General features: G+C 45.6%; 1 protein-coding gene across 11 annotated transcripts in view; it reads right to left on the bottom strand.

Annotated features, from left to right (window-relative positions):
- The window catches only part of FGGY (FGGY carbohydrate kinase domain containing), a 427,457-nt gene that overhangs the window by 80,124 nt on the left and 323,630 nt on the right, over positions 1 to 23,703 (bottom strand). For 10 of the 11 annotated variants that reach the window (XM_040470413.1, XM_040470412.1, XM_040470410.1 and 7 more), the window contains 2 exons: positions 11,666 to 11,740; positions 5,842 to 5,962 (listed from right to left, as the gene is read on the bottom strand). In XM_040470413.1, coding sequence (XP_040326347.1) covers positions 5,842 to 5,962; positions 11,666 to 11,740 — 196 coding nt within the window. The remainder of the gene's footprint in view (positions 1 to 5,841; positions 5,963 to 11,665; positions 11,741 to 23,703) is intronic. The other variant, XM_040470415.1, reaches the window with a different exon arrangement.

The following is a 23,703-nucleotide window of genomic DNA, read 5'->3' as shown; positions in this document are numbered from 1 at the left end:
CTAAGAAAAGGGAAGTAGTAAGAGGGTGTGATTAATCCCTCTGGTGGCTTCCTATTTCTCTGCAGACAAGCCAAAGCCCTTCCAATGGCTGGTGAGGCCCTCCAGAGCTGGCACCCACCCCGACGGTCTCCTCCCCTCCTGGCCACCCTGCCCCGGCTGGCCTCCTTGTTTTCTTGAATCAGTTGCAGGGCCCTCACCCATGCTGTTCCTTCTGTCTAGGTCACTTCCTCCCAGAGGCCCACACAGCAACTCCCTCTGTGTCCTTTGTGCATTTGCGCAAACATCCCCATCCCACTGTGCCTTTCCTGACCGTTCAAAGTGACAACTGACCCACGACATTACTCATTCCCCTATTTCCTCAGCATCATTCACCCCTGCACGATTGCCGCCTGTCTCCCCTGCTCGAGCCTAAGCTCCATGAGGGCAGGCACATGGTCTCATCCACTGCTGAATTCCTGGATTTGAGACTGCCCAACTACTATCCAGCACACGGCAAAGTCTTCAATGACGAAAGAGCAAATTTCCCGGGTAGGGAACGGGCTGGGGTGTTCGTCAGAGTGGAGACGAGCTTCACGGAGGCACTTGAGGGAGGAGTAGAGGTCCACCAGGCAGCAAGAAAGCACTCCACATGCCAGCTGCTGGAGCCTGAGGGCTCACAGTGGGTTTAAGATTAATAGAAATAATTTAGAATTCTGAGGAGTTTATATGTGTATATGTGTACGCTATAAACAAGATATACGTAAAACATAAGTATAAATGCATTGGCTAATCAGGAGATGGCAGCAGCCTCCACAAAGGTAAGCTCGGTAGCCAGACCTGAACACCTTCCTCTACTCAAGACACCAGACTGACTTTTTCAAAGACTGCATGTGTCTTCCTATCCTTTCTGGGAAGATTTCCTTGACACAGTCACCCCGAGGCTCCCACTGCCTCCTAACTCCTCTTCCTACTCCCAGGCTCAGTCAGCTGCCCGGCCACCTGGCACAGAGGGTCAGGGAAGAGAATGCCCTCACACAGCTAGGGGCTCAGGAATGCCAGCCCCAAGAGTGTAGGGCCAGCACCTGAGGCTCTGCTGACAGGCATTGGGGGTGGGTCCCTTGGAAAAGCTCAGAGTCCATTCCACTAGCCCTGGGTCCTTCCCCAAGTGACATAAATATGTAGCCTCGGTTTCCAGGTGTGTGAAAGGGGGACAATAGTAAGATGTGCTGTGCAGGTTTGCAGTGAGGCTTGATGAGAGAAGGCACACGTGGGGCTCAGCACATGTCTAGTGTCTTAAGCCCCTGAGAACGGTGGCTGCCGCTGTTAGAATGAAGCGGGAAGGTGAGCCAAGGCCCTCTACACGCACTCACTTGCACAGCGGGGAAGAGACAGACAGGTGCCCATCAGCCAACTACAGGGGAAGGACAGACACTGGGCCACACGGAAGGGCTGTGTGGGCCCAGTCAGGAGAGCGCTGCATGCCTTTGTAGCAGCTGGGACCACCCTCATAGACATGGCCCTTCTTAGAAGATAGCAAGCACCTGTAAATGCCACTGACCTTCCAGCCCCTCCTTACCCTGTCAAAAGCCTCACTAGTTCTGAGCAGGGAGTAGGCACCTGCAGTCCCTTCCCCTGGGGAACCAGACACCAGAGCAAATCTGGTGGATCCCCCACTAGCTCTCCGGTTGTACCCTAAGGACTCTGGAGCCAGACCACGAGCGTTTGAAATCTGGCTTGCTCGCTGATTTACCTGTGTGATCCTGGGCAAGTTCCTGGACCTCTTTGTGTCCCGGTTACCCCATCTGCAAAATGGGGATAAAATTCTACCTCCCTCGGGGCGCCTGGGTGGCGCAGTCGGTTAAGCGTCCGACTTCAGCCAGGTCACGATCTCGCGGTCCGTGAGTTCGAGCCCCGCGTCGGGCTCTGGGCTGATGGCTCGGAGCCTGGAGCCTGTTTCCGATTCTGTGTCTCCCTCTCTCTCTGCCCCTTCCCCGTTCATGCTCTGTCTCTCTCTGTCCCAAAAATAAATAAAAAAAAAAACATTGAAAAAAAAAATTCTACCTCCCTCTAGGGCTGCTGCGAGGATTGAAAGTACTGTTGTGAATGAGGCACTTAAAACAGTGCTTGGCTCAGAGAAAACACTACATTAGCATTAGCTGTTAGGATTCTTAATATTTACCCTTATCTCTAAAGACTTCCTCCTCATCCCTGTCACCTGGATGATACCAATTCACTGCTTCCACTTCCCTTCAGGTCAATCCCACCTCGTCCCTTTCCACCTCCCACCTGCTGTGGGTCCTGGGACACCGGCCTGTGCAGACCACATCCATGGCTCCCTTGTCCTCATGGCTGAAACCTTGACTAAGCTCTAGTCAGGCAGCCTCTTCAGAGCCCCTCAGACTCAGGATGGCTATGCCCCTGCCTGCCCCTTGCAAAATTTGGGGTGGTAAGACTGTGGGCAGCCCCAGGGGACCGCCTGGTCATCGGGGTTTCCCTACACCCTGCCCACACCTCTGTAACAGACCCTTTGTTTGATTTTACTCTAAACTTTGTGCGTCATCTGTTCCCTGCCTGGACCTGACTCATACCGACACGAGCATCCTCTGGGTCCTTGCTGTCCTCTCTGGACACTGCTCAGAGCACCAAGAGCACTTTTTTTGGTTTGCAATGACCCTTCTGCCAGGAGCTTATCGTTTTTCTTTGCATCCCCCTGCCAAGCTCAGTGCTTGGTACGCTTGTGTGCTCAGAGAAGGCTTCAGAGTGAATTAAATGGAAGGACAAATTATTAAAATAATGAGTAAGAAAGAGGGAAATCCCTGCTGAAACGGCCAGGGACTTAAAAAAAAAAAACAAAAAAACCAAAAAACAAAATTCAGAGAAGGAACATTCAGTCCCAAGTCAATGGAGGAAACCTACAATTACTTAGGACACACCAAGTATTTCTTGAAACCACAGTTAAACTAACTGCCAGACGTACAGGGAGATTCTTCCTCCTCACGTAGAGGACATTCTCCCAAGTTGGCAAAGCCCCATTCTCTCTGCGTGCACGGAGAAGCCTGCTCGTCACATGCCAAAGATTTGCTTACAAATTATTAAACTGCGCTTTTAAAATTTTTTTCTCTCTAACACACCTCCTTCTTTTTGGCGAGGGGCTGCTTTAAGGGAAGAAGTGAGTTAACATTTATGGAACACTGACTTCCAGGCATGGACCTTGGTGCTCATGAACTCACGAGCATGTACCCCTTCAGCACAATCTATCAGGAGGAAATAGCGTTATCTCTTTCGGAAGAGGAAAACGAGGCTCAGAGAGGTAAGGCAGCTTGCCCAAAGTCACAGAGGTGACCCCCTGCTCTTTCCATGACTCCACACTATCTCCAAAGAATCTTCTAATCCCGCTGGGTTTTTGACAGGCAGTCCTGAGACTCATGCACCAGGTCTATGGTCCTCCCGAAGCCTCTGTTTGCAGGAAAATCGGAACTACAACGTTTCGAGGCATCCAAGACTCTACCTCTATACCCACTGGTGTGCACCTGCCTTTTACAGGACCCAATGCGAATGTGTTCTTTTCTGTGAGTGCTGGGTGAAGGAGGGGAGAAGGAAACTCTGCCTGGAATGGGAACTATTTTATCCGATGCATTAATGAGTTGAGCAGAACCCAAAGCATTTAAAGGCAGATGCACTTTGCCATCACTCGTCAGTCACAGCTTCCCGACGCAGAGGAATTCCAGCCAAAGAAAAGGTCCCTTTGTCTGGAAGTGTAACTGGTCCACGGCCAGAGACAAAGGGTCCAGTTTCAATCGGAATCCAAATAACGATTAACAGCCTTTTCATTCAACAGCCTGAAGAACTGTTTCCAAAGCAGAACTTTCTGTGAAGCTGCTACCCGCCCCTGCTTCTGAGTCAGCTCAGAGACATAAGGCCTGGAAGAGGACCCACTCTCATTAAGGCTGGAGCCGCAGTGCCTGGTCAGGACCTGGGTCACTCAAACTGCCCTGCTCTCGGGGCATTCTCACAGGTGACACGTTAGCCAGGGCAGATCTTATCTCCCCTCCTGCACAGAGGTAGGAAGGCTTCATGGCAATTGGAAGGCTGGAAATTGGAAAGTCACTCACAGATCACATTTTAAGTCTGAATCTTATCTGACTAGCTAGCTGACTTTTAGATAAAATGTGGTTATCGGTTTTCTCCTAGGGAAAACTACAAGGTAATTTGGGCTCCTTTTTTAGGTCTTTCCTCTTTCAGCCTCAGCATGGCCCACGTCCCTAGGTTATGGACACTTTCAAGGAAGAGTAATTAACACATGGGTACAAACTACTCAGGAGAGCCAAGAAACCTGGGTGAGCAGCACAGCGTAGGGGACGCTTAGCCTGGGCACACCCAGGTCACAGTCCTAGTTCTGTCCCTCCCCTCTTACTAATGTTTGACTTTGGACAGTCAATTTAATTGACCCTCCTAGCCTCAGTTTCTTTGTCTGTAAGATGGGGCACCGATTGCTACCTTTTGGCAGTTTATGAAGTTTAAACATATACAGAGTGATTCTAGCAACACACAGTGGGAGCTTGGTTAATGGTAGTAATTTCTCTACTTAACATCCTGATACATTTACCCTTAGACTATGTGCTTTTTTATACTGTGCCCTGGCTTATGCCTCAGTCTATTTATCTCTAAGATGGGGATGAAGAATTTATTTAGTTTGATCTCCCGAAGTGCAGGGGTTGACTACGCCCCTGACATTTGGTAAAGCTCTCATCCGCAGAAATCTGTATCTTCTGGAGGGGGCAAGAGTGATGTGAAGCAGTGTCAAGGGCAGGGACTTTGATTCACCCAGGTGTCAGAGGTAAGGAATCCAGGTGATGGGGGAGGGACAGCAAGAGATCATGATGAAGGGAGGCTACTGAAGGATGGACTCCTATCACGCTGGAGCTGGAGCTGTAGGCGGGGTCCAATCCCCTCTATTTCTTTTCCCTTGCCCTGCTCTGGTGCCTGGCCATCCTGGGGTGGGGGGGATGCCCATCTCCAGGAGACACCAGGGGAGAAGGGACAAGAGGCATGAGAGCACTAGTCCCAGAGGGACAGCAGCCCAGGGAAGGCTCTGTGATACAAGCAAGCCTCCTGCCAACGGGGTCCCTTTCTTGAAGGCTGAGGGATCAGCAGCGGGGAACCTGCTCTGCTGTGTTCCTATCACAAAGGGACCAGCCCATGCTTCTGGATTTTCCTGATATGTGTCATAAGCTATGAAAGAATCACAGGATCTTGGGGTCTCAGGGCTCAAATTCCCATCTGCAGCCAGACCCCAGTTCCCACAGAGCAGCTGGGCTCAGAATTCTTTCTTCAAGACAGCTTCCCCATCACTTCCTCCAGAGCGCTTGCCCTGCCCAGTCCCAGGTCCAAACCAGGGTGAGGTGTCCTACTATGTTTCCGTAACACTCGGTGCTTTTCTCACTCTCAGCTCTTGCCACACAATATTTGCACAGTGGTTTGTCCTTTTCAATAGACTCTGAGTTTTCTGGGGGCAGGAATCCTGTCTTACCCATCTCTGCATCTTCAATATTCCCCACAAGTGTGCATCAGAAGAGGTGCTCATACTGTTCCGTAAAGGCTTAAATTCTGTCCTAGCCCTTGCCGACCCCTGTCATTTCTCAGGATCATTCAAAAGATGCCTTCACAGAGAAGTCACTTTCTCCATCATGGCTACAGACACTTCACAGTGATCTTAAGAAACAAGAATACATTTTAACCTAACTACGCAAAATAATTTGGCACATCACTTGTACCCTGCTATCTCCAACCCTGTCCGGTTCTTAGCCGGGCATATTTGCTGCCAAGCCCAAAGTGACCTCCTCTGTTCCTCCTCAGACTTACCCGTAATGTCTGCATGCATCTGCACAAAAAGGGGATTCTTGCTCAGGCCTCCACACAGGAAAAGAGTGCTGAGAGAGTGCCCTGCCGCCTCCAGGGCCTCTATGATGAGGCGGGTCCCAAACTTAAAGGGAAAAAGCAGAAGAAAGCATCAGGAGAGCAGCAGCACAAAGAAAAGCTCTGGAACATTTATTAAGTGTCCACCCAGTGCCAGACAGACACCACACTGAGAGCTTTACATGCCCTGTCTCAGAGCGCCGAGACGCCGGGAGACTGTGTCGCTTCTGATCACACGGCAAATGAAGTCACAAAGTGGGAATTCCAATGGGGGCCTGATTCCCAAACCTGCTTAATTACTATACCATTCGCTTCCATCAGTAGTTACACGACATTGACAAAAACAACTGATGGTGCTACCACGGTTAATATTAACACAGTCCACCGGAACCCACACGTCATGGGTGTTTGCTGCGGCCCCCGATGCTCTAGCAGGAACGAAGCATGGAGTGACTGGCTGGTGGTCTGTGGGTCAGGCTTCCTTCCCTGGATAGGAACTGAAGAGGTTGGTGCTTTGGAAAAGGACACCAATAAAATCAGCAGCAGAAACATGAGAAGAGAGCTCCAGCTGCATGAAGATGAGAGTAAGACTTCAGGCTGGCAAAGCGCTGACCTGTCCTTTATTCTCACTGGAAGCCAGGCAGCGGTTCTCCAATGACAGTTCTGGAGCCCGCGGCCTGGGACGAGGTGGGAATCCCGTGCTCTGGTTTGTTCATGGCTTCACAGTGCTTCATTTCAGCCCTCATGTGCTAGGATCTCCCCAAAATGTGTTATGCTCCTCATCTTGCTAAGTTTACTAAACTCAGTACAAATCGCTGATGCTTGAGAAAAGGACAGTGCTGTGGGGTCGTCAGGGTGAATGCCAACGTACGATTCTTTAGTTTTAACTAGGATACATGAAGAGCTAAAAATCAGTTTATTTGGAGGTTCAAAAACTGGAACTTCATGAGTCATCATTTATGTGGGGTCAGGATTCAAAACAAAAAGGTGGAGTGTGACATGACTTTGTGAGGCAGCCACATGGCAATGGTTGAGAAAGTGGCTCTGGAGGGAAATGAGAGAGGAATGGTTTTTTGATGGTGAGAGAGAGCCCTCGAGATGTTTAGAGAGCGATTAACTCTGAGGGATGACACAGTCCCAGGTGTGGACAAGGGGGTGAGTTGACGAAGCAGAGGGAGGAGAAGGTCAGGGAACGTAAGAAGGTCAAGGATCTAGGAGGCCACAGATGGGACAGCCACCAAGAAGGCAGGGTTAGGGCTGGAGAGAAAACTGTAAGGTGGTATCCTGCATGTTGCTGGGAAGCTGGTACCCAAGTGTGTAGAGAAGAAGAAGGCAGTTTAGCATGAGGGCATGCCCTATCAGAGGAGTAACCAAAGTAAAGGAAGAGGGTTTGGAAGTGGCCAGGATGTCCCTCTGACCCCCAGAGGTGGGATGCAGAGCAAGGGAAGCCTCTTTTGACAAGGCAGTCTGGAGAGCTGTCTTCCCTGTGTCTGGCGGTGTCTCTGGGAGAGGGAGTGGCTAGAAGGGGGAGAGGGGGGGACCATGGGGCATGAAATCCTGAATGCTGTGTAGTAAATTATGAGAGACGGGGGCAGTTGAGGAGCAAAAGCTCAGCAGTTCCAGCCCAGGGGCCCTCAGCTCTTCGTGAATCTGGCAAGAATATGGATTAGGTGAAACTTGGGCCTCCAAAAATAATCCACAGATGTAGTGTGTTAAAAAAAAAATTAAAACATGTTGTACTGTATAAGGCCAGATCCTGCTTATTGCATGTGGCTGATTACCCCCAGATGTTCTTTCTTAAGCTTTTGGGGGGTCATGAACCCTCTTGAGAATATGATAAAACCTACTGACCTTTCCAGAAAAAAAGCCACTTACAAAATAGTATTATGAATGATTTTAGAAGGTCGACAGATGCCCTTACGTCCACCATGGATCATTTGGTGTCTGTGGATTTCAGGACACTCTAGTCTAATCAAGGGGCATGAGCCTGTAGTAGTTAAGAGCATGACTTTTGAATTCAAGAAACCTAGGTTGGGGTTAAGACATTTCACCTACTTCTTGAATCAAACTGTATGGAACCTAAGACTCAATTCCCATTTTTTAAAAAGGAATAGTAACATCACATTCATTTATCTTAAAACTCTATGAATTGTCAGAAATGTTAACACGCAAGTAACATTTTTTTATTATGGTCTTAGATTCGATGAAATACAGTAATACTTATTTGCAAGGTTGCCGCTATAGACAGCGTATGCACAACTCACACAAGGGTGTCGGGTACACGGCAGGTGTTTGGACATGAGCGCTATCTTGGTTATTAGCTATACTCGAGGTGCTCTGCTACGCATTTTGATGTCGTCTCCAATCTTATGACAAACTCAAAAACTGCACCTTGTTATCCCCATGTGGAGTTCTATGACTTGCCTGAGGGTCTGTGTTGGGGGAGGACAGCTTCCCCCCAACACGCATGAAAATACCATGCAAAATTGGTATGTCTGATACTTCTGAAACCAGAGAAGTGTGGTTCATGTGATTAGCGGGCCAGAGCCGAGGGTAACACAAAGCACATTCCCTTGGGAAAAGGCAAGAAAGTATCTGCACAAGAGGCACTCCCTTGGGAGGGGCTGTGACAGCCTTGCCTCTCCCCCATGTGGCATTGTTGGCTGGAATTTCCCACTCAGTCAGTAACAGGGCATTCCCTTCGGGTGTCCCAGGCTCCACTCTGTGAAATGTCCCACCCTCCTTAAATGCCCTGCCACGGGGCTTTGTGCTAAAATGATTTTGTGCTCACCTTTCTGGAAAAAATGTTTTCACAGAGAAATTTAAATTAAAATCAGGCTAGTCCACTGGGAATGTACAGAACCAAATGCAAATCGAGAGACTTCAAATGCAAATAGTACTTTTTAAGGGTCTATTCTGAAAAGAAAACTATAGATGAACAGGCTATGGATAAACTGGTTGTTTGACAAGTCTTTCAATTCAGTGTGATCAAGAGAGAATTTTACTTCATGGAGAGTTTCGCACAGTCCCAAGTTAACTTCATTACAATATCGCTTTCATTCTATTCCTACAAAATACCAACCACATCTATTCACAACATATAGATGCTAGGGCAATATTCAGAGCTAATGAAACAAAAAAACCATTTTTTTCCCCAAGTTGAACATCATGGGAAAATATCTGTTATCAGAATACTTCTTTGAAATGCACATTTCTGCCTGAAAGATCGGCATACTGTCTTACCTTTGCAAAACAGACCAAACTACTCACAATTCAGTTGACCCTACAATGAAACCTTATTAAAAAAAAAAAAAAAAGGTCTTAAATTTCCTTCCCTTTGCAGTATTATAAAGGTCATTAAGGCGATGGACAGAATAACTATGATAGCTTTTAATACATGTACAACCCACTGAATACAAGATTGATTTTCCAACTGTGTGGTATTTGGGAAAATGTAGCTGGCTGGCTCCACCCAGCCCGCATTATATTTAACCTCATTTACACGGAAGGGGGGTGCCTCTGTGAGGCGATCCTGGCCAAAATAACAAAGTTTGCTAAGATGTGTAAAATAAAAACTGGCCTTAGAAATGCCTGGAAGCTTATTTCCTCCATGTAGCATTTACAAGCATATCAAAAAGCATGGGGCGCCTGGGTGGCGCAGTCGGTTAAGCGTCCGACTTCAGCCAGGTCACGATCTCGCGGTCCGTGAGTTTGAGCCCCGCGTCGGGCTCTGGGCTGATGGCTCAGAGCCTGGAGCCTGTTTCCGATTCTGTGTCTCCCTCTCTCTCTCTGCCCCTCCCCGTTCATGCTCTGTCTCTCTCTGTCCCCAAAATAAATAAATGTTAAAAAAAAAAAAAAAAGCAAATGCAGGTTGGGAGAGTGGAAAGAGCAGAAGATCGGGAGCGAGACAGACCCTTCTCGGGCTCCCCATGTGACTCTACTGAGCACTAGCTTTCTGACCTCGCCAGGTGCTTTTTCCTGTTGTGAAATGAGGACAAGCTCACCTGCTTACAGGGTAGCTGTCCTAGGCCACAGGTGGGTGGGTGGTACTCTGGTGCCTGGCACAGCTAGTGGGTGTCGAGGAAAGGCAACGGTCATTATCATCGCCTGATGGTGCCCCTGGGTCTGCCTCTCGGCATGTACTCAGAGGACGAGCAACACACAGCTCAGGTTTTCCATTTCAACGTGGTCATTTTATTCCACTCGAAGACTTTCATGCAATGGCATCGTTGGATCAGAAAACCAAAGTTCCTCAATACTCCATATAGCTACTTTTATTTTAGAAAGCCGGGGCCACCAATCCCAGCTCTGCTACTCGCTAAGCTACATGAAACTGAGCAAGTTAAGTGGTCTTGCTTAAGTGTAGGTTTCAAACCTGCGGAATGGGGATTCTAAGACCTAGTTCATTAGGTTGAGTTGCATGATGTTTGTAAATATTTAGCACAGTGCCTGGCACATAATACCCCAAAACTAAATTATTCATCATGATTATCATTATTACCATCAAATAGGATCACTAAATAACTGTCTTGATGACTGATGCCCATTATTCTCCTTCATATTCATTTTACTATTCACTCCCTCCATTTTGACAGGTACCAGAATTACCTGTTTTTGACCAAGGTCCCATAAGTAAGACCAGCTGATCGATGCCACTGAACTAGCCAAGCTATTAAATCAATGACAGTTGCTTCAGGAAGATAGTCAAACTGGCACATATATAAACTAAAAGGACTGTTTCATCCAATCCAGTTGGCCTGGGGCATATAAGACTGTATGTTCTTAGTGGTTGGAAAGCTCTATTCTCTCATCATAGCTACATGGACAAATGGGGACATGAGAAAAGCACTTCTGTTAGTGATATGGATATATGGAAAAAATGTATGCAGTTCTATTATTTGAAGGAATAAGGTTATGGAAGTGGTATATGGAGAAACAAAATAACTGAGCGGCATATAAATATGTCCACATAACAGGAACCAGGAAACTTTCTGTGTGTCTCTGAAAAATAAATTTTGAATCAGAATTTACTGGCCTGATTTTTCCTTTCTGTTGGTCCAGGTTCTCTTACCAGAGTGGCTAAGCCTCGCTTGATTAGCTATAATTTTGGGGGTTCCTTCCAGCTCTGAAACTCAGAAAGCCATGACCTGCTCTCCAAAATGCACTTCCTAACATGATCACCTCTGGGAGAATAAGAATCCTTAGAAAATGATGTTTGAGCCTTTAGGAGTTTGTTTTCACTTTGGATTCATCTTCAGCATAGGAGTTCCTAACACTTTAAATTCTCCCCTCCTCTCCTTAACCATCTGAACCTCTTGCTGAAGCTGCTAATGACCTAAAAACAAACACTTCCAAGTTCTAAGGATGCTTACTATTTAGAGGAACCCTATAATGAATCCTTTTGCGAAGGGAACAATGTCATGTGTTTTATAAGTGTGCACATTCTTTAACATCAGCTTTTCTTAATGCAAGCATACATGGCATCTGCTTCTATTTAATTGAGTTTGGAAGACAAGTTACATACATAACAACTATGATGCTCAAAGGCTTGAGCTCCTTTCAGCTTTCAGCCATGTGAAGTGATTAGTGAAGCAGGTGAAGAACTTCATCAAGATTTCCTTCCTAAAAGACACGCATCTCTTTTTGGCAAGCTCCCTTTTAATTAACAATCTCTGTCGCAAAAAGCACATGATGTATCTTGGAGGAGCATGCGGTCTAAAGTTTATTGATAGCCCTCGCTCTCTTTAAAAATGGCATTAAAGGGTCTTACAGCAATGGCTTGAACTGTGGCCAGGTAGAGAATGGCAAGATCATCGAGGTCCTGAGACAGTTTCAACCCGGTGACCTGGAGGGATGAAGAAAAGAAAAGAAAGAGATGGCCAAAAGGAGCTGCCATGGATAGAGATAGTTCCCATGAAACACGTTCAGATGTGTTTTCTTGCCCAAACAAGTTCATATGCAAATCCCCTTTTTGTGAGCTGAACGTGAAATGACTACCAAACTGTTTAATCTCCAGACCTGGGAAAAACTATCATTTCTTCTCTAAAAGAAAGTGCCCTGCCTTGTATTAAACAAAAACAAAACAAATACCATACGGAAATCGTGTTTGATATTCCTTAGCATGGAATTAAGTCTTTCTTCTTCTTTAAAAAAAAATGTTCTTTTATTATAAACACCCATTTTCTTTGGCTTAGAGAAATCAACATGGAACAGTGGCATTCTAGTAAAAGATGATCTTATTCTGAGCTCTGCTGTTGTCAGAATTCAGTGTAACAACATCGAGGGGGTATTCAGAGTAAAATAATATGTCTCCTATAAATGTTATACCTACTAGGGGATAATTTACAATCTGTGGTTTGCAAGGGAATCCCATTAAAGTCAATCGGAACCACATGCTTATATGGAGTATGTCAATTTCTGAGAGATTCCAGAACTGAACAGGATGCTAAATGTAGATGCCTTCAAGACTTGTTCAACAGTCCCTCCTTCACACTTCCCATTCATTAACATCTTCTCTTGGGATATTTCTAGAGGGTGAAAAACTGCGGGGTTCTTCAAGCCTACTCTGAAGCTTGTGGATATCGATACCAGAATTTGCTCTGTATTTTCACATTACAAAACTAATCAACGTAACATAGGTTTACTCAGAGCCTACGGTGTGTATGATCTTGAGTGCAATGAGGTGGTGACATTAAAAGAGGAGAGCTGAGCGGTCTCCCCAGGTCCTTTTCCTTGGTCTCTCCAGTCCCCTTTAGTTACCCTCTCCAGACTGCCCTCTGAGCCAGGACTAAGGGGCCGTATTGACCTGTTGCAGGGCAGACTCCATTCTGTCACCAGAGACCTGAGGGCACTCTCCCCTGACTTTTCCTTTCTTCTTGGATTTACACAGTCTCCCAAGTCGTGTCCATTTATCTCCCAAATCTTTCACGAATCCATCCCTTCTCTTCATCCTGTTGCTCACTTCTTCAATCCAGGCCACCATTTTGTAAGTACTTGTTCTGACATACAAACCTGATCAGGTTACTCCCTGTTACAAATTGTCCACTGACCTCATTTCGAGGCAGAAATGCCTATGCTGTTTTATGTGCTCCCTCTTTGGCTTGCCCCTGCTTACTTCTCTAGCATTTGTACATGTCCTTCCTCACTTAGTATTCTCTGCTCTAGCTACTCTGACTACTCACTGAAGTCTGTTGATGCAGGCATTATTGGATTCAAGTAGAGCTACCTGCTAATGGTTTCTCTTGCCAAATGATTGGGTGACCAGATGAGAATTTGAGCTTTGATTTTAACACACAGGAACAGGAAGATTTGAATGAGAGACTAGAGGGGAATTCTGGGTATGCATCTTCCCAAGCCAATAACTCGAGTGTGAAGGAACATCCTTTGTAAACTTCCCCAGAGACCTAAACACATAGTAAAAACACTGGCAGTAAAGGAGACCATGAACACTGCTGATGTTATAGAAGTTCACTTCATAATGTGTGTAAGGAAATAACGTGCCCCAGGGAACACATACAATGGAAACCAGAACCTAGCTGTTCTGACAGACTACCTGTGATACTCACACAGTATCTCCAATGCCTAGCACTATGTCTGGCACATAGTAGGTACTAAATTACGATCCGCTGAATGTGTGAATTAATGACAATGCTTTTTCCCTTTGTATACCACTGTCTTTCCTAACATTCTAGCCTTTTGTGTCTAATTACGCGATTAGATACCTCAGCTCCTCGTATATTCATAGAGGGGAGGGCCATTTACTCCATGCCCCAAGAAAGAAGAGTGGAAGATCACTTCTAGTTGCTCATTCCAGGCTTTCACCCCACCCCACCCCACCCCACTTCACCACCCAGACTCGACACTTAGCTTCCCTCATCACAGTGGCTTAGAGGAGATCTTCGGGGTAAAAGAGCAGCCCATTGCTCATATGGAAACTTTGTGTGAACTAGAAAAAGGTGCCCCCTCCAGGCAGACTAAATGCAAAAGGCATCCCATTTGGGAGAATAAATTATAAAAAGGAGAAGAGTGGGCAGGATTTCAGCCCTGTCGTATGTCCCTTCAGCCAAATACCTCATGTCATCGACCAGCACTGTATCACATGATGATCCTGGATAAAGATCGCTCATCATGAATGGTCTCTCTTTTCTCTACTGGCCTGGCCTCAACAGCATCTGTGCAGCTTACCTACTGGGAAAGCCAACTGGGACAAGGCCTAGAGCGGCCTTCCAGAACCAGTCCAGGAGGCACGCTACCTCTGGCTCCCCTCTCTGGTCATCAATGTGAATGAAGCTGTGACCCTTTGTGTGACTGGGTTATGTGCATGCTTGGCAGACTCACATCTCCCTGTAGGTGGGTCCTGAAGACCAGATTTGGGTACAGTGTGATGGGGTGGGGAAGAAATCTGACTTTGGATATGAGATACATTCTGCTATTAATTAACTAGGAACCCTAGTGCCGTGTATGACATTTATAATGTAACTGGTTCTTATATCCTTCTTGATTAGCAAAAACCTGTAAGACAGGATGGATGCAATATCACCGGATTTCATTTTCTTTTTTAGTTTTTTTAGGTACACTCCACACCTGGTGTGTAGCCCAGTGTGGGGCTTTAACTTACGACCCTGAGATCGAGACATGAGCTGAGATCAAGAGTCGGACGTTCCACCGATGGAGCCATCCAGGTTCCCCCAGATTTTATTTTCTTATCCTGCAGTAAATAATCGTAAGACTTTCCCCACAGTATTAATATTCAAGGAACAAAAGTATCATGGCCCCTTGTCTAAATGTCTAGTGCCCCCAGAGCTCAGAAATCATAGGGGAGAAGAGAGAAGATAGTTTCTTTTCTCCAGAAACTGAGAATGAGATCATGTAAATGAGCACTAAATTTAACTCCTAAGCTTGCTAGTAGCTCTGGCAAAAGGAACACCACACGGGTGACATAGCGTTTTCTTTTTCTGATAAATAAAACATACCTGTATTTCAAGGAAGAAAACATTATTATTCTAAGGAAGAAGGTACTCAGCAACGAACGGGACTAAGCAAGCACAGCTCTCCCACTCCATCTCCAACATCACCAGGGCCAGGGAGTTGAAACGTGACTCAGTGAAAGACATTTCTCTCTAAAGAAGTTACTGTGGTGTGGGGCCCTGCTTGCTTGACATCTCATCTGATAAGCAGATGGAGACTCCAGAAGGGCCCGTCATCATGAATTCCATTTGATTTCTCTCTCAAATACTAGGGACTTCAACCATGCCTTGGCGAAAGTCAGATGGCTGTTGACCCTAAGGAGTGCCTGCCATGTGGACCACTCAGGAGGCTACAGAGGCCTGTCAGGGAGCCAGCCTGGTAGGGAAGTGGCAGCAGTAGCCCAGGAATGCCAGGGACATCCTGGGGGGGAGGTGCAGCTTTATAACCAGTGAGAAAGCTGAGACGTGACAGATGAGCAGATATCCCTATCTGAGGGCTGAATCGTTCTATCAATAAGGGGAAGTAGGAAGAAAGCATAAATGGAAGGAGTGTGTTTCTAGAAGATGTGCATGTGCCTATTTTGAATGTTTGGGCAAGACAGTGAAATGTGCGGGGAAGCCCCATGGGAGAGTTGCACTGGTAAGCACATTTTATTTATTTTGCTATTGGGTAACAAGGAGAACTGTAAGAGAAAACTTTCATAATTAATATTTAGAGATGTGTGAAAGCTGCCTATGGTGGCCAAAGAGATGCAAACTACGGCTGATAACTTCAACATCCTAGATGATGGTTATAAACTGCTTATGTGGAATTTCTGAGCTTAGAAGACAAGTGTGGGTGAATGGAAAGAAGACAAGCTATGGAGGAAGACACCTGGGTTCGGATCTTGACATTTCCCCAGCTGGCTGCACAACGGAGTGTTTGGTGACCTTTCTGAAGCCTATTCATGAAGTAGGAATAATGATAACTCAAGGCATTTTTGTGAAGATTAAAAATCATTTGCAAAGTGTCTTACATTTTCAGGAAGCTATACTGAGTCTACAAGAGCTAAACCGTTGGGATGCCAATGACACTTAGCGTTGATTTTCTTTTCCTTTCTCTTACTAAGTGTTTGTTCTCTTTATCTTAAATGCACGAAGGGTTCAATCCCATTCATTAATTGGAGTAGGGCAACAAAACATCTCCTTTAACATGGTATGGGTACCCCCAGGGTATTAATGAGGGGCACTAAAGACTAGTGCACATCCAGCGTGGGGAAGACAGGGCAGAATGCATGTTCATCATCATCAGCATGAGGATCATAATGTTAAAGATATGGACATCCAGGAGTGTGGACAAACAGCACGCCCCTGATGAGGGCCCACGAGTAGGATGATGAGGGACTCACTGCAAGGACTCCTTGGAGAAGTCCTAGTCCTTATCAACCTACACACCTTCACTCACTATGTAAATAGTAAGGACAGATGAATTTCACCATAGACTTCACCTTAAGTCTTGCTGCCACTTAGGAGCTGTGAGACCTTGAGCACGCCTCATCTTTTCCTGGGATCCTCGCTGAATGCAGACTTCCTGAGCTCCAACTCCACATTTCCCGAATCTTTGGTGTGGGCCCAGCAATTTGCATTTCAGCAAGGTCATATTGTACAATAAATTGTGGGAATAAGTGTCCTTAACCTTGGCATTGTGAATTAAAGGTTGACAGGCGTTAAAATTGTCGAAATTGTTCAAAAAAAGATAGTAGTAATTCAGTTAGCTAATTTTTTTTCCTTCTTAGTGATTTTAAAGGAATTAGTTATATAAGTTAGTAAGAAAGAAAAAAAAAAAAGCTTGGAAATAGATTTTCAAGGGGTCTCTAAAGATTACAAAGACAAGAAAACAGGATCCCCAGTCCTGAGGTTTTCTAGGGTCATCAGAGCTTGATGGAGTATCCAAGTCTCAGGGGAATTGGTCGAAAGCTTTTGAGAAAACAAAGGAACAGCAAAAATGCTCTGTTGGCTCAGTCAATAATAAGGACAGAGCTGATGGACAGACAACAGGGAAATGAGAAAGATCAGAGAAAAACGTATAGAAAACCTCTGGAGAGAGGACAGAGATTGGAGAACGGGTCTGAAATAATCAGCAGCCTGGAAGAGAAAGGACACAAACGTCCTGGAGGTTTCAGTAAGCATCAGGAATCGAGGATGACACTTGGCACCGCCCAAAACTCACCCAGATTTGGGAAATGCAGATAAACGTGTTAACAAAACACAACGTGTTAACAACTCTGAAGATGTTCCCAAGATTCCCATCCTGCAGTTACTCAATCAGACACTAATCTAGGCACTGCTGTAAAGGGACTTTGTAGATGGAACTGGTTACTAGCCAGATGACCTTAAAATACAGAAATTATCCTGGATTATGCAGTATAAACTCAATGTAATCATGTGAGCCCATAAAAGCAGAAGAGTCAGTCAAGTGACAGAGGAGGCAGAAGAAATGAGGCAGAAATGGAAACCGGGGAGATTCAAAGGATGAGAAGGACATGATCTGCCATTGGTGGCTTTGAAGATGGATGAGGGGGGCAATGAGTCAAGAAATGCAGGTGGTCTTTAGAAGCTGAGGACCCCTGGCTGACGGTCAGCCAGGATATAGGAACCTCAGTCCCACAACTGCGTGGAGCTCAAACTGGCCGACAATTTGAATGAATTTGGTAGATTATTCCCAGAGCCTCCAGATACGAGCCTTTGGTTCTGGTCTTGCGAAAATTGGAGCAAAGAAACGAGCTGAGCCAGCCCGGGCTTCTCACCCACAGAACTGCGAGATAAGAAATTTAAGCCTCTAAGTTTGTGGTAATTTATTCAAGCAGCAACAGACAACCGATAAACTCACGAAGCCTAGACTGACATTCTCCCTTACAGCCTTATTCTGTTGGTGAACCCTACGTGACACATTAGTTTGCTTGCTAGGCCCCAGATACACCAGGCACTTCACATCTTTGTCTGCTTCTGATGCTCTAAATCCAAGCCATTTTTTTTAATTTTTTTTTTTTTAACGTTTATTTATTTTTGAGACAGGGAGAGACAGAGCATGAACAGGGGAGGGGCAGAGAGAGAGGGAGACACAGAATCAGAAACAGACTCCAGGCTCTGAGCTGGCAGGACAGAGCCTGACGTGGGCCTCGACCTCACGGACCGTGAGTTCATGACCTGAGCCGAAGTCGGACGCTTAACCGAACAAGCCACCCAGGCGCCCCAATCCAAGCCATTTTAATGTACTCATGCACCAGTATCCCAAAGCTGTTCTGGTCAACTGTCCAGGTCCTTAGTTGGTGTCATCCAGCCTGTCTTGACTTATATACTAATGATTTACACACGGATTTGGATCCCATCCTTGGTCCCCTGGCCTTAGATCTTTCTCATTGTTTGTTTGTTGGATATTCCTAGCGGGTTTCTACCCAATTCACTCCACGGTCTTCTATCAAGCCATACTACCTTGGGAAGGACTCTTATTTGTAATTCATATTCCTCTTGCCTCCCTCTCCTGGGTTTTACTTGTTGCTTGGTATAGTTAGGGAAGAGAGAAAGCACTAAGAAAATAAAGTCTGAATCTGTGACATAATTTTAAAAAAATCGCTCAAATGAGGAGAAAATATGGCAGACACACTGAAAACAGAGTGGGAATACGAAAACACAAAAACTTAATTTTTTTTCTTTAAAAACATTTTTTTCCTTAAAAAAATTGTTTTTCCTCCCAATGGATATCAGGGGCCTCAATCTGAACACACCAGGTTTCTTTTTTTTTTTTAATTTTTTTTTTCTTCAACGTTTTTATTTATTTTTGGGACAGAGAGAGACAGAGCATGAACGGGGGAGGGGCAGAGAGAGAGGGAGACACAGAATCGGAAACAGGCTCCAGGCTCTGAGCCATCAGCCCAGAGCCCGATGCGGGGCTCGAACTCACGGACAGCGAGATCGTGACCTGGCTGAAGTCGGACGCTTAACCGACTGCGCCACCCAGGTGCCCCGAACACACCAGGTTTCTAATATCACTTCTGTTTTTTTTCCCCCTCTAGGAAAAAAATAGCTGTGACTCTCTGAAGCTTAGACAGAAAGAGAGAGAGAGAGAGACAGAAAGAGAGTGAGCACGAGCAGGGGAGAGGGGTGGAGGAAGAGAGAATCTTAAGCAGGCTTCACGCTCAGCACGGAGCTCCAATGCAGGGCTCGATCCCACAACCCTGGGATTGGGACCTGAGCTGAAATTAAGAGTCTGACGCTCAACCTACTGAGCCACCCAGGCACCACATCTCCGTCCTTTTAAATGGGGCAATGACATTGTCAGGCAGGGCTGTGAGAAATGTTGGTGATGATGCATGTAAAGCATCTGTCATGGTGCCTGACACGCTACAGTCCTGGAGAAAATGATACCTATCACAAAACAAAATACGAGCTGCTAAACTAGATACTTCAATAAGAAAACGCGTTATCAGAAAACCAGCTAGATGATACTTAGGATATTAAGCTTTGTTATACGACTCAATTTGTCATAGGCAAAAATATGTAAAAACAAAACAAAACAAAAACAGTGAGATGAACCGGCATTAAATTGTAACAAAATCATCAACAAACCCATGTCAAAGAGTGCACATCCCTGCAAGCCTGATAAATGTTATCAGTCACGAGCTGCTTGAATTAGCCCATGAGCTTCCAGGTCTGGCATCCTCCTCCCCATCAGAGGAAGCCACTGGGAGACAGCCTGTGGCTCCTCCTGAGATCTTGCAAAGCCTCATCTGCATTGCTGACTCCATCCACATCGGACACTGTTTAGCAAGGCCTGTCTCTAGCTGGGGTTCCGTCCTCTGGGAACCGGCTAAGATCTTACAACGCGTCTTCCCTTTCTCTGTCTCGGTTTTTCACATGCACACTTGCTCTGGGCTTGCTTTGAAGAGCCGTTGGAGCAGGACTCAACCTCTCCAGCAGTTTGAGCAGCATATGGTCTTATGTTAGAAATCACAGCTCTTCAAAGCACGAGAAAATAACTTTCCGTTCTGGGTAGCGCTGTTCTTGCAAAAGGAAGCAGAGAAAACACGTTTCAATCACTGGGGGATATGGTGTTTTCATGGCCTGATAGGCTTCTGACATGACTTGCTTCTTTGATTACATTTGATGAATTGACTTCTTGGATATTTCAGGAAAAGAATGTTTTAAAAAGCGCCAAAACAAAGAGGTAGTATTAATTTGAGAATAGAAACGAGTCATATATACCGAGACGCATGCCCTCTTTCTAAATTCCTCCAGCACTAAAGTTTTGTAAGGCACACAAAATTTGAGTGTTTCCTGCTGTGGTTAAGGGAAGTGAAGCCTAAGGACTTATGTAGAGAAAAGACTAATCTCTGTATAGTATGAAATGTGGCTTCTTTGAGGACCAAGTGACTGTTGGCCTTCACCAGCTGGTCGTGCACAGCCGATGACCTCCGTGGCTACTGAGTCCAGATGGTCCCTGGGCTGAGGGGAATGGCTCATGACTGGCTACTTGGCATCCAAAGGCTACACTAAGAATCCTGCTAGTTGTCTTCTAACGCGCAGATAAGGGCCACTGAGCAGAAGCCACAGGTTCCGAAGTATTTGCTGATGTTGTCTGTCCACTATGTAATAGTCTCCCCCTTGTTGATTCTGACAATCATCCCGTAAGGAAGCCTGTCCCACTTACTGATGAGCAGACTGACCTCACAGAGCTAATGTCAAAGGTCACACAGCTGGTACATTTTCAAGGCAGGATGCCAATGCAGATCTGACTTTGATCCCTGGGCTCCCTTTACTGTTTCACAGGGGCAAAAACTCTCCAACCAAACATTTAAAATAAAAACAATCAGGGGTGCCTGGGTGGCTCAGTGGGTCAAGTGTCTGACTTCGGCTCAGATCATGATCTCACAGTTCATGAGTTCGAGCCCTGTGTAGGGCTCGGTGCTGACAGCTCAGAGTCTGGAACCTGCTTTAGATTCTGTGTCTCCCTTTCTCTGCCCCTCCCCTGCCCATGCTCTGTCTGTCTCTCTCTCTCTCTCAAAAATAAATACACATTAAAAAATAAAATAAAAACAATCATAAAAACTATCTAAAACAGGCCACCATTCCTGATGATGAATATTTAGCTTCATCATTCTTGATGCATGACCATGCCACATTTCTTTAAATACAAGCATTTTTTCTTATGTTTTACTTTTAAAGAACCTAGAGCCATCAGTGTTAAATGCTTTGATACCGATTGCTATGACCCGAGCTTCTGCTCCCTTTACACATCATGTGCAGGGCCCTTAACTAATTTATCAAGTGGAAAGGAGAAATATTTACATAGATGTCTACTTGGTCCAGGCACACCATTAAGCTGCCCACATCCCTAGCCTCTACCTCTTTTTAGCCTAGTGCCACAGGTCAATCACAGAAGGAGAAATGAAGCAGCCATGCACATAGGCAGGAGCCAACTGTTACCAGAACAAAAGAAAATGATGTGTTCACGCATAAGGGAAGGATTCCTGGGTTATGCCCTGTTCCTACTTCTGAGGGCAGGCAGCTCTAAAGCAGAAGAGTTTACAGCCAGGTCAAAGCAGGAGTGCTGATTACTTCTGAAATCTGAGTCCGTAAGGGTGTGAAGGAAACAAGAACCATTACTGAGGAGAGAAAGAGGTCAGAGCTTAAATCCAAGGGCCAGGGTAAGGACAAACATGGGAGAAAGGAAGAGGGCCAGGTTTCAGAGAAGGGGAGCGAGGACCAGGATGAGGAGTGTGGTTTGGTATGAAACCACGTGTGAGACGGGTGTTAGGACTCCCATCTCACAGTCACTAGTGTATCGTGCAGAGTAAAGAGCTATGAGTTAAGGCAGCCTGTGGGGGTGTGCTTGCTCAAAGTCAGGACTCACATTTTTATTTAGGCAGACCATTTCTTGGCGTTATGACTTTAGGCAGGTCACTGTTCATTCGTCCCTTGACAAATAAAGACGGAAATAATTGCTTAGCCATAAGGCAATTATTTGATGCCTGTCTTTGACCTAAAAACACTGCTGAAAATTTTAATGTTTATTTATTTTTTGAGAGACAGAGACAGAGCGTGAGAGAGAGGGAGACACAGAATCTGAAGCAGGCTCCAGGCTCTGAGCTGTCAGCACAGAGCCCAACGTGGGGCTCAAACCCACAACTGTGAGATCATGACCTGAACTGAGGTCGGACGCCTCATCGATTGAGCCACCCAGGCACCCCTAAACACTGCTGAAATTTAAAAAGTAAACAAGCCATAGGTAGTCCCTATCCTCAAATTTTTTTTCTAATAAATGTAAAATATACGCTAGGTCATATGGCAGCTGTGATCTTATTTTCTTCTGTAAAAATTGTTTTTTATTGACTTCAATGCAGGTTTTAATTCTGCTATTCTGTATTTTTAGTTGTCTTTATCATCTCCTTTTTTTTTTTCCTCATTCCACTGGCTTTCCATCTGAGCTCACTTTTCCCCCCACTAAGTTTCTGTCCTATTTCATAGAGATGTGCCTTTAAAAACAAAACAAAAAACAAAAAACAAAAACAACCTACTGAATATGCCAAGTCTTTTTAATATTTTCTTTTGGTTTCAGTAGTAAATAATTCTTTAAGAGGCCTTTCCCTGTGCTCTAATGGTACTTCTTTTTGGTTTGTATGCAACGTGTTGTTTTCTAATGGACTCACTTTATTATTTCTTTATTCATTTCAACTAGAGAGCTATACATATTCAGTGCTTCCCAGCAGAGAGTACCCATGATTTACTGTCTGCCCCACTCACTGCAACTTGGATATGCCTCTTCACATCTAAAGCTAGTTGCCAGTTCCCAGAGTCTAGCAGTTTTTTTTTTCTAATATTTTTAATGTTTATTCATTTTTGAGAGACAAACATACAGAGCATGAGCAGGGGAGGGGCAGAGAGAGAGAGAGAGAGAGAGAGAGACGGTGGAGCGGGGGGGAGAGACACAGATTCTAAAGCAGGCTCCAGGCTCTGAGCTGTCAGCACAGAGACTGATGCAGTCCTCGAACTCACGGACCACTGCGAGATCATGACCTTAGCCGAAGTTGGCACTTAATAACCGACTGAGCCACTGAGGCGCCCCTATTTAAAAAATTTTTTTTTTAATTAGCAGCTTCTATTTTGGGTAGCTTTGGTGGCCTCACCACTACCCGGTTTTCTACCGTTAGAACAGGCAGCAGATGTGCAAACCAATAGCCCTCCTCCAAATTCGCAGCTTTTCCTAATGTTGACTCCCATTAACAGAGTTTTACTCGGGATCCTCAGAACGTAGGGCAGCAGCATTCATCCCAGATGGGTCTTCCTGCCCAGCTGGCCTCTTGGGTTGGCAGTTTTCTGATGGATTGAACTGAAAGGGAAGATAAGGTCTGGGGTTGTGGGAGAGTTCTGGGAAATTAAACTCACTGGCTGCTTCCAAAAAAGCAAAACACCCTAACCATCAGCAGCAGCATAGAGGGAGGCCTGCCCTGTTCTTAGGCTTAAAGGGACCTTGCGTTATTAAGCCAAGGAGCAGAAGGTAGGTCTAACCTCTTGCAAGGCTAGAGGTTCACTTTGCTTATATGTCATGTATTATGTTTATGAAACAAGTTCCAGCTAGTCTTTTAGATTCTAAAAATTCTTCCCAGATTCTCTCTGCGACTGTTGGTGCTGGTGTTGCTAGTTGAACGACATGTTAATTTTCAAAGTCAGTGTGAGTTTATGCCTTTTTTTTTTTTGCATCCTCACATGTATTTTCAAATGAAGAAGAGGAAGTCTGCATCAGGTCTTACTACCCAAATGCCACATAAAAAAAAAAAAATCATTCAAAGTCAGACATCCACTGAGC

Source organism: Herpailurus yagouaroundi, unplaced genomic scaffold (genome assembly GCF_014898765.1).
Source record: "Herpailurus yagouaroundi ecotype Mexico unplaced genomic scaffold, PumYag 77, whole genome shotgun sequence".
Classification (NCBI taxonomy): Eukaryota; Metazoa; Chordata; class Mammalia; order Carnivora; family Felidae; genus Herpailurus; species Herpailurus yagouaroundi.
Note: the sequence above shows the minus strand (reverse complement) of the source record. Positions and strands in the feature narration are given on the sequence as shown.